Genomic DNA, 16,103 nt, shown 5'->3' with positions numbered 1-16,103 from the left:
TAATACGTTACTGCAAGCAGCAGTCGGGAGTTATGTTCGCTACGTGCCTCACTGCCAGTGGACATTTGTAGCTCGAGTTGGCTCAGCTGTCACAACAGACTGGCCAATTAGGGCACACATTCTGTTTTCAGTCGGACAAGAGTCTGCATTGTACGTCTAGTTTACATGAGTCTGTAGTTAGGCTTGACGTATGCAGTGTATTGAAGACCTGCACAAAGATGGGGTGCATTAATAGATTTTGACATAGGTAATCCAAGCAATGAAAAATGTAATGATAAAGGAGTTAAGGGTAGTTCTGACAATTCATCAACAAAGATTTCACTGCACATTAAAGAATCCCAAGTGGCTGTGGCAACAAACTGAACATATCATATGATTAGATGAAGGCCACAAGTGTTTGGCTACTGTGGTGTGTTAATGAAACTATAATTTAATACTTGCATACACAATTCTTTCCAGAGTGAATGGCACAAGTATCCCAAGCCTTCTTTATCCTTTTGTAATAAAAGTGCCTCAAAACCATGCAATAAACAGTGAGCCATGCATGTGAAAACAGTATCGCCATCAGCAACAATATGGGAAACACCAATTGTTTATTTAAAGCTCAGCAAAGCAACCTGACCTCAGTTCAATTCATTCAGTACACTGTAGGCATTCATTCAGATAGTGGGGTAATGTTAGAAAGCTTTCTAAGCAAACATTGATGGATTCAAACAACAATTGCATAGCAAAATTTACTTGGTATAAAAAAATAAGTTAATTGTCGGGAACTCCAGCCATTTTCATTTTTATACACTTGGCATGCCAGAACTACTCCACACACACAAAAATAATAACAAAAAAATTGCAGTTTTTTCTTACACACGTTACAAAAAAAAAAAAAAAAACTATACTTTGCAACTGAAGAGTCTATATTTTAAAGAGGCTGTTCCTCTAAAGGATAAAAATAAGTCTTTAGTAAAAGTAAACAAATCTTGATCCTTGACAGCACTGACATTTTCTTTCTAATGAGAAGAAAAATGGTGCACAATTTCCCAAGCACATAGAAGACGGTAAAAAACCTCAGATCACAAGGAAACACAGCTACAACATCAACAACGATTCCCTGCCCGCTTGAAATCACCGAGGCCACTTGCCCATGCATTCTGCATCGACGACCAACCAACAACATGAGTACAACCACCAAATTGACCCATTCGTTTCACTGAACCCATTCCACATCTCAAAAGCACTGGGAGACACCGGGTCTTTTTGATTCGTCATCTCTGACTGCCACAGACTGCCCAAGATGCTGGATACATCAAGGCTCATTGGATGAAACCAGTGGCTGACAACTGTAAGAAGCCCTCAGAATGAGGTTTATTTAAATGCTGCACGTTGTGTTGCCACAAGGGTAAGCCTGGCTAACACTCATTGCACAAAGAAAGAAAAAAGATGAAAAGAAGAAGAGGAAGTGGGGCACACTCAGCTGCAAGTGAAGAACATTGCCAAAGCTCGTTTCAATTGCTACACTATTGGAGGAAACATGGGAACAAAACTGATGGCCTCGGCCCTCTTCATGTCTCCAGCACACCCACCACAACCGCACAAATCTTCCCCTCACTCAACACACCTGACCCAACAGTTCACGAAGAAATGACGTTCAAGTCCAGCGTTGCAACATCAAGCCGGTGAGGAAGTGTCGAGTCCATAAATATGGCTGCAACAGTCGGCACACGTGCGGGACAAGAAAATAAAAATAAAAAGTGTTCAACCGTGAGAGGCGTCCGTTTACAGCGACTTGGAGTGAAAATGCATCCCTAGTTAGTGCTTGTTCTTGTTGCCTGTTTGGGTTGTCGCGTAGGAGGAGAAACAAGGACTAGGTCTTGTCGGCCTCTGCTTGGCGAGACGACGACTCTTCGCACTTCCGCGCTGCCACCTTCCTCTTATAGCTCATCACGGCGGCCACTGCGCAAAGCAGGCACAGAAATACACAAGACACGTGTCAATTCCTCGGCTCAGCTGAAAGCCACCAACACATCTGGACCCTGGTAGAACAAGCTTTTACTAACAGGTAGCGTGACCATCACTTTCTACAAACAATGCTTATCGACACAGCTTGTCAGTGTTTACCAACCAGGTTTACCATCCTTTACCAACAGATGTTCACAAAGAGGCACATGATGATAGTAGTTAACAAGCAAAATTACTAACAGGTGACATTACTGCACATTCTAACTATGTACTATGTCCTCATCATACTGCAATGCATGATCAGTCACTGCAAGGTGGGAAAGCTAATCTCTGAAAAACTGTGGACAAAATGCACTATGACAGTATGGTAGCCTCATGCCACAATATGCCTAATGCATGTCAACTATCTACAAGATTTCTTTTAAGACATTTGCAAGGTCTGTACAAAACTAAAGCTACTGCAAAGCTAAAATACCCTAGAAAAGTCAGCTTCAAGCAGCTAGATGGCTACTTACTTGGCCAAGCAACATAAAGCTTATCTGCAATATAACAGTTCAGTATGCTGAAAAGATAACGTCGAGCGAGAGCCGTGGTAAAAAGGCCTTAAATTTAACATGCTCATATAACACTTTCAGCATGGTTCTTTGGTTATCTAGATGCAGTACTATCACACTACACAGGCATGCTCAGTTATTTTCACACACTCATAGGTTCAGACACCACCATTTACCTGCTGGAGGTGAGCCACCGGGAGTTCATCTCTTACAGCGTGGTGCAGACAACCCTGGACACCAATGCACGAAGAGACAGCTCCCAATGTCAGTTGCACAACAAACCTTTCCAGGTGACATCGCTCAACAAAGATTTGATTGAGTACCCGGAAATCTAGTGAATTTTAGCAAAAGGCTGTGTTGAAAATGTTCGGAGAATTCACTACAGGGTTGATGTCACAAGGACACAATCTAGATATTCATTTTTGTAAAATCGTTGCAGATTACTGTTTACAAACATTTCAGGCAATTAAGTAGTGCATTTAGTGAAGTTAGTGCAGGCAAAGCCTTCTAGAGGTTAGCATGTAATGATTAGTCATCAGCAAGCCACCTTCAGTTGAATGTTTTGCCATCTGTAACATTCATCCTAGCAGGTCTTGAACTAGCATAACCCTAAGAATGGACGCCGAGCTAATCATACAAAACCAACACTAATGCCCTTCAGTGGCGATACTTTCAAGATATAAACACACATATCTTCTTAATTGAGCAATTTAAACCATATATGAACAATTTATTTGTCAACAGCTCGACTCAGCAGCCAACGCAGCACTCGGGGAAAATGTGCAGGGTAAAAATTACATACAAAACGCTGAAATATAAACCAGAGGCAGACACTGTTAAATAAACTGGCCTTTCAAGTCCCTACCGTCTACTTACAAGTGCTGCAACGTAGAGAACACAATAAAGAGGAAAACAAAACAAAAAAACAAACACTGAGAACAAAACAAAAACCAAAACAAGGGTTTCATAATATGTGCAGAAGAGCATAACAGCGAGGTCAACAGAGTGGCCGAACATGGAGAGAGAAACTACACATGCCGAGTAAGCGAAAGCACATGCAATATCACTCATGCAGGCGAGCGCAGCAACAACTTAAGTTTGCAAGCTCCGGTACTGTTCGAGTGTCTCTGAAAAGCGCTGTTCTATTTTTCTAAGGATAACCATCCGAGAAAATCAGCAGAGAGACAGCCACCCAAGCTCCCCAGTCTGACAAGGCGCTCAGAGCACCAGTTTTATTAACAGCGCAGGCACAATCGCTGCAGTAAGGCGAGCAGAAGGGGCCGCGCTTATCTCGTTCTTCAAGGCCGGAGCTGCAGTAGCAGGCGTGTTTGCTCGACCGACCGGGTTGATTGGCGCCCTTCACCCCTGGGACAGCAAGACAGTCAGGCTCAGTGTTCGAATCCACTCTGGCCGCTGAACGAAAATGCTGACAAGCCATTAAAATGCACTGTATTCTCGCTTGCGTCACCCACTCCGAAAATCCATAACCTCACAGAACATCACAATTATTGCTATCATCATCAGCCTATTTAGCCATATTGCTATCACCATCATTAACCATTAAAAAGGGAGAGGAGGATATGGAGGGCCAGCCATGGCGCTTAGGACTGAGTACTAATACGGTTGTTGAGCATTTTCACTGTTTTTTGCATTTCAACGTGCGCAATCCCCATGCATTGGCAACGTGCCCTCCTGTCTGTCAACTAAGCCCGCACGCACCAACGTGCACAAGCGCATTTATGACAGAAAGATGCAACACCTTCTCAGAATACAGTACTTGTTTTCTTGACAGGCTTGCTGCAAAGAGGTGAAAGAGAAAGAAAGAAAGAAAGAAAGAAGGAAGGAGAAAAAAGAAAGGTGAATGTGCCAAGGCCAAAAGAAAAGTTCACAGCAAGAAGCATTTAACGAGTTTCACACAAATATTACTCAAAGGAAAATCTGGGGCTACAGCATCAGTCTAACAATGCACTTCAACCAGAACAAAGCAAACTCCGCCGTATGTACTATGCATCATTTCCAAACACCCCTATGGCTTTTTACATAAACTTTCTTTAAGTTAACTAGTCATAGCCAAACTGGATATGCCAAAATTGTTAGCCTAATTTAACCTTAGAATGCCAGTGTTCTAGCTATTCTGAAGCTCCGAGGAGAATGAGTTGACTAAAGCATCAAAAGCAATTCATCCACAATAAGTGTTACCATCAAAATGTAACCCAGAGTTAGGGACATGCCATTTAATTTATGCACTAAAAATTCTGCAGTAAAATGCGTAAATTCCACACACTGTGCTCAACAATTAGGGCTAACCACAGTTAGCTCTGAATGCTGCACACTTGCCGACAAGAACAGTGCTCCAATTTAATGCAACGTTAAACAATAAGGAAGAGTAAAAGCAACTATGGGCACGTTTTTAGACCAGTCCACAGCCAAGTCAAGTGAGATTTGTGCATACCACCCAATTGCCGTGATGCTCAAATGGTGTTTCCAAACCAAGTCACAACTGACTAAACTATAAGAATATAAAAGTGATATATATTCCCCGTGACTCTCTAACTCAAAATTAGTTGTCATTAGTTGTCAAAAATGGCATAATTTGAATTGGTTGTCTTGATGCCAGCAAATGCACGCATTATTCTATAGTGCCACTTGACAGTGTTCTCAATAATTTGGACAAGTCTCAGGTTGCCAAAAATTTCACACTGTATAACCCCGCAATTTTACGAGAAGTTTTATCAACATGTTCAGATTGCCAAAATTAAGGGGCTATGAAATATAAGGGTATTACAGTAGTAAATGAGCTATTAAAGAAACAAACCCATTGCATCCCCTATGTCTCTCAGCCATTTTGCGCTGCAAACATTAAGATATCATTCGGTACGGCGAGTGCGAACAGAATTACTGCCCAATACGAGAGCTAACGCTGTGAAAACTGTCAGCAAATAGCTGTTTCGATTGTGGCCTGCCATGATAACGCCAAACTTGCTGACTACACTGCGATGGATGACAACATAGCCAGTTGGCTCCCTGATGACAAAATGATCGGGCGATATGTTCGCTTGTGCAAAGCGCACCTAAGTTATCCTGCGAGAGCGCATGTTTGGACGACGACGCACCTGGGCTCGCGCGTTGCACTGTCGCTGTCTTCGCACCGCGAAGGAGTTCGCGAAGCCCTCGCTGTTCTGGAGGAGATTAGCGCAGGCTCGGTCGATAGGTGATGAGCACTGGGTCGTTTGCGTGAGCTGAGAAAAATTGCGCAGAATTTCGTGCCGGTTCCGAGCATTTTACAAAAGCGAGTAAGGCGCTTCGCAGGCGCGCATACCTGAAACTTTCAAACAGATTGAATATTCAATTCAATTTGGGTTCTCGAATTGGATAGCAGTTATATAAAACACGATGCTACTTTTAATACATTTAGGATAACCAACGTTCATAAGGGAAAGGTGCAATTGTGGACTCCCCCGTTGGAAGTTTTCAAAATTCCCGGGTACAAGGATAATTTTTCATTTCCTTTAAATTGTATTTTCAAAAACAACCTCAAAACAACAAGTTTTTACCAATCCTAGGCAGTGTCTGATGCCACTTGAAATTACTTGCAAATTGCTTAATTGCCACCAGAAGCATCTGTTTTATCAACATTGGGTTTGTGTTTAGTGATAACCACTAGTGCTAGTCAGTGTTGCCAATTTAGCAGTTTTCGCCGCTAAATTTAGCAGTTTTTTAGTGGTAGTCTTGTAATGGTAGCTGCTTTTTTTCTTTCTTTTTTTTTTTTTGTACAAGAGCCGAAATTTTTCGACTATTAAGTTAAGCTTCACACGTCCCAAACATGCAGCTTAGCCATGCCCCTTTGGAAGTAAGAGGAAATTATCATCATCATCCACAGTGCGATTCGCATTTCTACTTAGTGTTTCACCAATTTTTACTGTGCGGCTCGTCTGCAAAATAACAATAAATGCTGCTTCAGTAACACACTGCCCAAGCATGTTGTTCGCAAGATTGGCACGATGGAGGTCTATGGGGCGAGCGATGGCACCAACCATCCGAGAACCAACTGAGCCACGGCAGCGACCAAATACACACAGCGGATGCACGACCATAATGAAGATGAAACAGGAGGACATTTTTCTGTAATTTTACTCGCTACTTCGTAGTTCAACCTGTTTTCAGGCCAGTGATTGTAGTTCACATTCTTTTTAAGTTTCGCGATGCGTTTTCAGATGTCACAGTCACACAAACAGCTTTTTTTTTTTTAATTTTAATAATTTATATCGTTTATTCTATTACGGATGGAAAAGAAACTGACTTTTCTGTCCAGAGTAATTCTTTTTCAAGTGTGTTTTACGTATACGCAATAAAACATAACGCGGTTCTGATTGTTATTTGCATTTAGCAGGTTTTTAGAGGACTTTAGGCACTTGTATCCCTGGTTAGAGCTTTTTTTGGGGTCTCAAATAGCGGGTTTGTTTATTTCTAGTTGTCTATCCTGGTGCTGGTGCTACAAGCTCCCTACCAACAAGAACCTCCTTCTCGTTTCCTCTGCAATCTGTAAGCTTTCCAAAAGTGAGATTATCATCTTTATTTGAAGAACACCTTGGACATGTCTTTTCCTCATTTCATGAACACTGTGTCAGTAACTAGCAGATTCATTTGTTGGAGCCCAATTACCATAAGCATCCGCTAACTTGCAAGCCAAATTGCTTAACAAGCCACCAAACACCATCATTAAGCCAATCCACAAAGAAAGCAATGAAACGGTGGTGATCGTCTGCATACACGTGGCACAACAAAAGTTAAAGGAAGTTGTTCAGTGCACGAATTTCTGAGCCAAAGCAGCTTTGGAAGTTGTTAAAAATGATTAACCTCTCCCCTGGTCGATTGTTAAGAGATGGTGCAGCAAGAAGTGACATATGAGGCTCGCTGAGTTTGCTGACGAGATAGTTTACCGTTGCTAATGACATACACTAAGTCTTACATGGTCTGATCAAAGTAGTGCTATAGCCACATGCTGCAAAAGCACGCCAACGACATTAACAAAACAGAATGGCTTGCCATGCGCTACAAGAATAGTGGCTGCAAGCACCTGTCTCAAGACTGCAGGTAATTGCCGGAAGGAGAGACCAGGTGATAATATATTACAGAGGTTCAAACCACATCACGCTTGAAAAGGAACCGCACCAGCAGAGAACTTATTTTACTGATGGCAAAAGAATAAATATTGCTAGTGGGCTAATCTATCAAAAGCGTGTCAACGTTTCCTTGGCTTTGCTGATAAAAATGTGCAATGAATCGCTTTTCCTTGTACAGAAATGCATTAGCAGAGAACCTAGTGTTTAACTGTTAGCAAAAGAATAAATATTGCTAGTAAAAGACGCAGATTAATCTATCAATTCCCTCCCTACTTTTGGGCAATATTAATCTTCCAAACATAACCTGGCGAACAAAACCTCCCTACCCTCCCTCCCTCCGGAGCGTTGCAAGCGACTGGAATACTGCACGCTTCCTTCCCGCTTCCCGCCTTTGCGTGCGCGAGCCGCAATTGCTGGCTCACCGTCGCCCGCTTTCACTTGCACACACAGCGTACAGCATGCGGCGACGATTTTATTGCCCGTGGACTTTATACTGAACCTCACGGTGACGACGACGGCAATGGCAGAAATGCACCTGGAGTGTCCTAATAATTGCTCTCGCAATAATAAATAAAATGGGTGCGAAAGTTTTCTTGGTTTTGTTTATAAAAATGTGCAGTGAATTGCTTTTTCTTGTACAGAAATGCAAATGAGCTCTGAAGTATCTTGTTATTTCTTTGTCCATTTCTGCAACCAATTTGCGTCCTGCTCTAGGACAACAATGATAGTTACTAAGGTTGTCGGGCTATGCTGTAGTACAGTTCTGAGTAAGCAGAAACACTGCTGGCAAACACAAACCTCTACACGGGTTTTGCGCGATTGCTCTGATGGTGGGTACGCAACTGAAGCGCCAGACTGCCCTGAAGTGATGTTTGTGTGAAACGTCACGCATGGCGAGAAGTGAGGAGCACTGACACCACCTTCCGGGCCACTGGGACTCCTTGTCCGTGAGCGGCACGTAGACGACGCCCATGAGGGAGGTGCGCCGCACGGTGCCATCCTCCAGCTTGTCCACCTGCTCCAGCGTCTGGCTCGCACCGGCTGGTCCAACGGGGCAGATGAGACGTCCACCGGGCTTCAGCTGCTCCACCAGCTGCAAACAAATGCAAGAACAGTCAAACCTCGTTGTGGCGAAGTCGCACCTGACACAAAAACACCCTCTATATATTCAATACTATTAGAAGCAAGCAAGAAAACAATTTTAATTGGGTCTCGATGTCTCCGACGGGTCAGCAAAGGGTTTTCCTGTTAAGGCAGCAAGTTGCACAAAACATGTGCAAGCAGAGAATGAAGAACAAGCACACCAGTGCTCATTGTCGCAGTTGGTGCTTGTTTTTCTGTCCACGTATGTTCATTGTAACTCACGTTTTGTCATGTATACTGAGCCAACTATACCCTGAAACAAGGTTTCACTAATCTTTTACAACCCGATTTCTTTGGCCCCCTCAAAAGTACTTGAATTACACATAGAGGTGTTTGCTCGTGCAGTGTATATGTCCAAAGATAAATTCAGTGCATTCGCAGTTTTAAGAGTAAAATATGCGGTTGTTTCTTGTCACAAGAAGTTACTGCATGCCTGAAGTGCAAAAAAAAAAAGATAAAAGAAGTACCTTTATATCTGTACTTTACCTTATCTCGACCTTCAACTCTCATTTCCCTTGTGCGTTCACCTTCATCAGAAGTGCAAATGTGTGAAGCGTTGTTTCAAAAATGAAAGAAGGCGGTGCAATGACACATTGCTGCCAGACAGCTACGCAGCCTGTCAAGACTGCTGCTTTCTCTTGCTCGAGAGAACTGAAGGAAAACAATCACTGTGAAATGTGGCAGCAGACTTACCATTCCCAGCATGTGTAACACAGCACTCACAAACACAGCACTGACATCCACCGCAGCCAAAACTTTCATGAAGCTGCTCACGGCACCCTATCCTGTTAAAATCTTATGTCCAACTGATTTGCCGGATTTCTTTTCATTTTTGGTCATCGTCATTTTACTCTAATTAGTACTGTGTTGAGACCTTGTAAAAGATACCTTTCTAAAGTTTAGCAAAAGCAGGCCAGTCAGAGATGCAACAGCTGCAGAGTATGCCATTTTCCTTGAGCACAGCGTTGAGCTCTCGGCAATACTAGAACTCGTCGTCGTTCTCTCACCTGCGATAGAGTCTGCTTCTGCGCAACTGTTAATCTTTTGGAATAACAGTAGAATGCAGCTACAACACAAAGCACTGACCTTTGTTGGCATATCCGGAGCTGCCGCTCCCACGTGGATTGCATCATACGGAGCGTGCTCAGGATATCCTTCGCGACCGTCTCCCACTATAACAAGAAAAGGGTTGTTGGAAGTGTAAGGAAGCTGCCAGTTTGGTGTTGGGCTTCACTGCTGTGTCGCTGCTGTTTGTCTCGGCCATTAATTACCTTTTTTTTTTCCCTCAGAAATCTTCACCACCACCACACATACAGACACACAATAAAGGAACTGCTAAGGCCAATGCAGGCACAGAATTTTTTTTAATAACAGGGACCAAGAAATGAGATTTGATGTGAAGTTTGAGTAAAAACAAAGTATCAGTAAGCATAATCATCATCATCAGCCTATATTTATGTCCACTGCAGGACGAAGACCTCTCCCTGCGATCTCCAATTACCCCTGTCTTGCACTAGCCGATTCCACCTTGCACCTGCAAATTTCCCAACTTCATTGCCCCACCTAGTTTTCTGCCGTCCTCGACTGCGCTTCCCTTCTCTTGGTATCCACTCTGCAATTCTAATGGTCCACCGCGGTTATCCATCCTACGCATTACATGGCTTGCCCAGCTCCATTTCTTTATCTTAATGTCAATTAGAATATCGGCTGTATCCCTGTTTGCTCTCCGATTCACATCGCTCTCTTCCTCTTAATGTCAACATAATATCTAACATGATATCTTCTTGTAAATTTACAATAAAAACACAAATCACTGTATAGCTGAAGCATTAACTTATACAGTACAGATTCAGATTTATTTCAAAAGATTGCATAGAAGGTCCCATGGTTCAAGAACCGTAGGCAAGACCTCCTGTCAGAATGAGAAAAAAATATAATATAAACAAAGCACCATAGCGTTAAAATGTTTGCAAGCGTGAAAATACAAAAGAGAATAACTTAAGATATTACCGTATTTACTCGACTGTAACGCGCCCTCGATTGTAACACGCACCCGTTTACCGTGACCAAAAAAAAACAAAAAAAAACGAGATCCTTTACAGTAACGCGCACCTCAGGTTCTCATACAGAAATACAACTTTCCCTCATTTGGAAAACCAAAGATTTACTCCCGGTGCACTAAAGTTGCAATGAATAAAAATCACAGTTTTGCCCATCGATTGTGATAGCAGTTTTATCGGCCGTATACACTTGCAAACATTCGCTTACTAAATAAATTAACAAGCACGGTGTCACGCACGCACAAGCAAACATAAACACTTCTCGCTCATTGACTGCAGAAACTCGCTGTCAAAACGCTGGAGTGATGAAGCCCGGCAAGCGAATTCACCTTCCTGCTAGCATGCCTCTCGCTTCAACGCGACTCGGTGAAAACACAGCGCGCGGCAGACTCTCCACGTCGCAGATCGCTTTCAAGATAGGGCCAAGGTGATCGTATCGCCGAAGTGGATCGTCGCAAAATATGTCCTGCTTCGGTGCACTGAAACCCTTCCGCGTTGCTTTGCTGGTGAAAATCCTCTCCTTTTCGCGCCAGTCCCGCATGCAAGTTTCGGATTCTCCGAACGCCCGTGATGAGGTCCGATTTCCGTCCGTCTCCGCACACATGATCACTTTCCTTTTAAATGCGACATCAAGATGAACTCGGCACCTTATAGTGATAGAGCAGACGCAGAAAACGCAGAAAACGTGCCTAAGCACGTGTACTGCAGCACATGGAGGAAGCTACGGCAGCTAGGCTGGAGTGTAGCTAGGCACAAAGCGTGTGCGAGGTGGCGATTTTGAAATGCCGACGGCTATATGGTAACGCAGTTTTAGGGTCGTACTCGATTCTAACGTGCACACAATTTTTTTACCTGTTTTATCGGAAAAAAAGTGCGCATTAGACTCGAGTAAATACGGTAACTAGAAATAAGTTAACCTTGCAAAATGGCAGTTGCTGTTGGTGGGAGAGATTAGAAATTGAAATTTCAGGTTAAAATGTGCGCCGAGAGCCCCATTTTTTGTGTGTATAACCATATTGGGCGCTCTACGCCGAGTTACAAAGGTAAACTGAGAACTGCTGGACGACCGTGACATGGTTCCTTTAATATGTAGGCCGGAGAAACCGCTTATATTGGGTGCAATTGTCAGAAAGTCGCTTGTTAAATAGGACATTTGTGCACTTAGAGAGCAAAAAAAAAAAAAAAAGCAAAGCAAGCTAAGCCTAGTGATAATTTATATCTGCTGAATATGCACAGGTCGTTATCGCAGGCAATGCAACGCACACGAGCATCCGGAGCATTCCTTGTTTTAACTGTGCCATTATCTGCCCAGAAAAAAGCTCACTTGTGCTGTTTCTTGAGAAAAAGGACCTTGGAAAAGAGCCTCTTGTTGTCAGGTGACAAATATTCATTAACACTGATTGGCACTTTTTTGTACAGTTCCATACAGTTGTAGCACGAAATCATAGGATGCAGTATACAAGCTCAGGAAAGAGTATGAAGCAGGTATATAGCCTTCCAGATGGTTATCGCCAAGGCCACTCAAGGCCACAGCCTTAACTTGCTCTGTGTATTTTCTTGCTCCTAGTAACCAAGAATGTCCATTTTCTTCCTGACATTGAAGGCGGACATAATTAAAACACTGCAGCACAGTGCATACTAGAATTACAATCGGCTAAAAGAGTTACAACACGCAAGTTCCATGACAAGGGTGAATTTCTGCTCTGTTAAAAGGCACTGCATTTCTAATATAAGGGATCACTATGTAGGTCCCCAGAACTACTACGAACATACCGTGAACTAGGGGTAATGCACCCAGGATAAACAAATTCTCTGTGTGTGTGTTTTTTGTAAATGCCATGTTCTGTAAACTTTTGTGGTCGGCTGTACTTCACTGCAGAAACGTTACAAGTAAAAGATCCTGCATACACTTCAGTGCGTCTGCCAATGGAAAAGTGCTCTGGAACATAATGAAGATTACACTTATTGGAACAGTAATTGTGTTTATGTTTATATCTCATGTTCAGCCTGGACAAAACAGAAAACACAATGAGCAATATGCCTAGTTGCAATCAAGAATTGTGAACATACCAAGCAACTTAACCCGTTTGGATTTAAGCAGTCCTGGCTGGTCACGTTCAATGTTGGCAATGGACTCGTTGACCAGTTCTGGGATGTGGTCAATGCCCACGGCCAAGCCAGTCTCGCCAACCTGCCGACAGAAGAGTTGTTATTACAGCAGAAGAAAGTCGAGGCCAATTAGTTGAAGCAGCTAAAAGTATTTTTTATATGAGAAAAGTAAATATTCAAGGCAAACTGGCTGTACACTTTGAAGCAAGAACAGAAGGCCTTTAAGGGACAAAATTTAGAACTGAGTTGACTTAGATTGCACATATAACGCTTCTAAAACTGTAAACAGGGAGGCCAGCACTGTTCTAAAATTTTCTAACCAGCTGCTCACAACATTATGAATTCTGGCAACTTCTGTTAACTGACATGTAGTTGTTTAAGAATGAAAAACCATTACACTGCACTCTAAAGGAAGCTAGCAGTCAACCTGGTTACCTTTGTAAACGTTGCCTGCATATGCAAGAATACCTAGAATTTGTCGCGTCGCCGGCACCAGAATTGAATTGAATTCTGGGGTTTTACGTGCCAAAACCACAATTTGGTTATGAGGCACACCGTAATGGGGGACTCCCAATTAATTTTGACCACCAGGGGATCTTTAACATGCCCCCAATGCACGGCCACGGGTGTTTTCGCATTTCGCCCCCATGAAAATGCGGCTGTGGCGGCTGGGATTTGATCCCACGACCTCGTGCTTAGCAGCGCAACACCAGAGCCGCTAAGCCACCGCGGAGGGTATCCACGATGCCAGACAGGCACCACGGTTTGAATGTGAGGATTAAGAAAAGGGAAGCGTGAAATGCACTTTTCTTCCACAATAACCAGCACTTACTTATACAGCAAATCAACCATCAGCTGCCCCATATGTGATTACAATGATAAGCCTGTGAACACCTCACACCTACTGTGGACTCGCCAAGCTATACGTGAAATATTAGTGTCATGCTGTCTAAGCCAAGGTCAGCGTAAAAGGCGAAAACAGCTTGCAGACATAACTGAATGGCACTTGCTGTCCTGCAACCTCTCTTACATCTGGGAGGCTGGTTTGGATTCCCTGCAGAACCGATAACCATGTCAATATCTGCACCAAATTTTGTCATAGACCTTCAGCTACCACTTTAAATGAAGACAAGTAGATCCTTCAAAGAGTAATCTACTAGTCTGAACTGTTTTAGCCTTTCTTCAGGATCATGATTAGCAAGGCCAAAAACGAATGCCAACTTGCCATGAGCCCCATGCAAGCCGTGAGGTAGCCACTCCCCGAGCCAACATCCAGAGCCCTGGCTCCTTCCTTCAGGTGGTCCTTGAGAGACTCCAGGGCCTGGGCATGCTAGAGACAAAGTATAAGTGCAGTCAGAACAGATAGTCAAGAAAGAATTACATTCGTCCACAATTGAGGGGCAAACCTCATACTCAAGGTATACCTTGAATCTGATCAGTGGCTAACCTCAGAGCCATTTTTCACAAAGTAGCCAGTTGGTTTTCTTATCAGTACGAGCTTAGCCCAACTCATGCACAAAACTTCTACTTTTTTAGGCTTTTCACAAGTTACACATATCATTCATTTTTATGCAAAGCCTGGCAAATGAAGTAACTTGAAAATGAAGTAGAAACCAAGGCAGGTTTCGTGGGAAATGGATTGGCCCAACTTTGTTTTGGTCTTCCACAATTTTACAGAAGCAGCTAACAGTTAGGCCAGTGCACACTAATACCGGTGCCACACGATCACCTTTGATCACGATCAAGCCCGATCCAGATCGAAATTCTTCACTGCGATTGGCTCCCTCGCACAGCTTGCGCAAAGGAGCCAATCATGACCAAGAAATTCTATCCAGATCGGGCTTGATCGCAATCAAAAGTGTGCCGTGTGACACCTGCATAACCTTTGCCAAGTAAAATAGGACTTGCAATATGAAACAGCAGTATCTCCGCTATAAGGGCAGCGAAAGTATTTTTATGTGAACACGTCAAAAGAAATCAAGCATATATATCTGTGCAACAAAGCGGGAAGCTGGGGAAAAAAAAAAAGTGCACAACAAATGGACCATATTGAATCAATTGACGGAGAAATCTAATTTCACTCAACTTTTGTTACAACATACCTAGAATTCTTAGACAATACAGCTGCTGATGCATGCACTAGCAAGAGAACAAATTGCACAGTTTTATCTGCGGCAGTGAGCAGTACACTAAATTCTACATAACGTAACTACGTAACAACGCACGGGAAAGCAACCGGCATCCCGCGCTGCCTTTTTTTGAAGCGATGCAAAAAAAGTTCGGCACGCCCCTACATCAACTGGCAGCGTCGTCACCTCCAGTCGCAAGGTGGAATTCTATGCTTCAAGCCCGGCTTCACCAGCGAAGCAGGCATTAAAAAAATTGCGTGCTGCTTTTATTAACAAGGCCGTACCATGTGCGGTGCGCTGATTGTGACGGCGTATCCGATGCCCTGCGGTGAATCCATGTAGGGGTTGTGGGGGCAGTAATTTCCCCTGTCAACGCTACTCATCACGTCTTCAACCTTCTGGCTCCTGATGATTCCATTGCCTGCGGAGCAACAGCCAAGCCGGTTACGAGTTTCCCAAGACGCACGCGATGCCACGATTGATTCCCACCGGAAAAGATTTGGCAACGCTGCGAGCGAGCGCTTCTTCGCTACTACTTACGCTTCAAGTTGCGCACCAAATCGAGGTTGTTTTTGCCGTGCGACCTCCAAGCCATGGCAAACGTAGTAAAGCAACACGTTAGGAATACTCCAAAGACAGCTCTGAACAGCATCTACTGCGGGCGGTTTCCACCTAGGCATTAAAGAGAGACGGGAAAACTTACGAAAACATTTTGGCCTGACGGCCGAAGGGATTTTGCGGAGTGGAGGGCTCCTCTGCACGCAAGAGCCGTGGAAAAGGAATGTAGCAGGGATTTGCACGCATTCGAAAGCACCAGCAAAACGTAGGCGTAGAGGAGAAAAAAACTTGCCTTGTTGTGCGGCTTCTTCCGACGATGAAGCGCAAAGCGCGCCTTGCGTGCCTTCAAAATGCGGCTGCTTACCCCATCGAACGCGCACACACCACCGACAGCAGTGCGCGTTTTCGCTGGGGCATATTTGGGATCGCGAGAGGCGGACCCCCGTCCTTTAAATCGCCCTTCGGCGAGGAAAA

The 16,103-nt window shown here is 43.7% G+C and overlaps 1 protein-coding gene across 10 annotated transcripts; it reads right to left on the bottom strand.

The window, feature by feature from the left end:
* Window positions 1-576: 576 nt before the first annotated feature.
* LOC119457794 (protein-L-isoaspartate(D-aspartate) O-methyltransferase) lies at window positions 577-16,085 on the bottom strand. Of its 10 annotated transcripts, none has more exons than XM_049670462.1 (10): window positions 15,922-16,085; window positions 15,612-15,743; window positions 15,356-15,492; window positions 14,168-14,272; window positions 12,904-13,024; window positions 9,860-9,945; window positions 8,546-8,723; window positions 4,267-4,304; window positions 2,684-2,737; window positions 577-1,947 (listed from the first exon to the last, which is right to left on the bottom strand). In XM_049670462.1, exons 2-10 carry the CDS (start codon window positions 15,721-15,723, stop codon window positions 1,936-1,938), a joined length of 843 nt encoding a protein of 280 aa, XP_049526419.1. In that variant the 5' UTR covers window positions 15,724-15,743; window positions 15,922-16,085; the 3' UTR covers window positions 577-1,935. The 10 variants fall into 10 exon arrangements, 9 of the variants coding, with proteins under 9 accessions (XP_049526419.1, XP_049526417.1, XP_049526418.1 ...); XM_049670460.1 differs by lacking the exon at window positions 4,267-4,304 and adding an exon at window positions 5,621-5,746 and having other exon boundaries at window positions 8,551-8,723; XR_007467755.1 differs by lacking the exons at window positions 2,684-2,737; window positions 4,267-4,304 and adding an exon at window positions 5,621-5,746.
* Window positions 16,086-16,103: the final 18 nt, after the last annotated feature.

The sequence above is a fragment of the Dermacentor silvarum genome, chromosome 7, assembly GCF_013339745.2.
Source record: "Dermacentor silvarum isolate Dsil-2018 chromosome 7, BIME_Dsil_1.4, whole genome shotgun sequence".
NCBI classification, from domain to species: Eukaryota; Metazoa; Arthropoda; class Arachnida; order Ixodida; family Ixodidae; genus Dermacentor; species Dermacentor silvarum.
This window is presented reverse-complemented; position numbering and strand designations above follow the sequence as displayed.

Coding starts and splice junctions, on each gene's coding strand:
- LOC119457794 (XM_049670459.1), bottom strand. CDS start 15,723: ATGCTGTTCAGAGCTGTCTTTGGAGTATTCCTAACGTGTTGCTTTACT. Junction 13,025..14,167: donor CGGCTTGCATGGGGCTCATG/GCAAGTTGGCAT, acceptor TTCTGTCGGCAG/GTTGGCGAGACTGGCTTGGC. Junction 9,946..12,903: donor CAAACGGGTTAAGTTGCTTG/GTATGTTCACAA, acceptor TTCTTGTTATAG/TGGGAGACGGTCGCGAAGGA.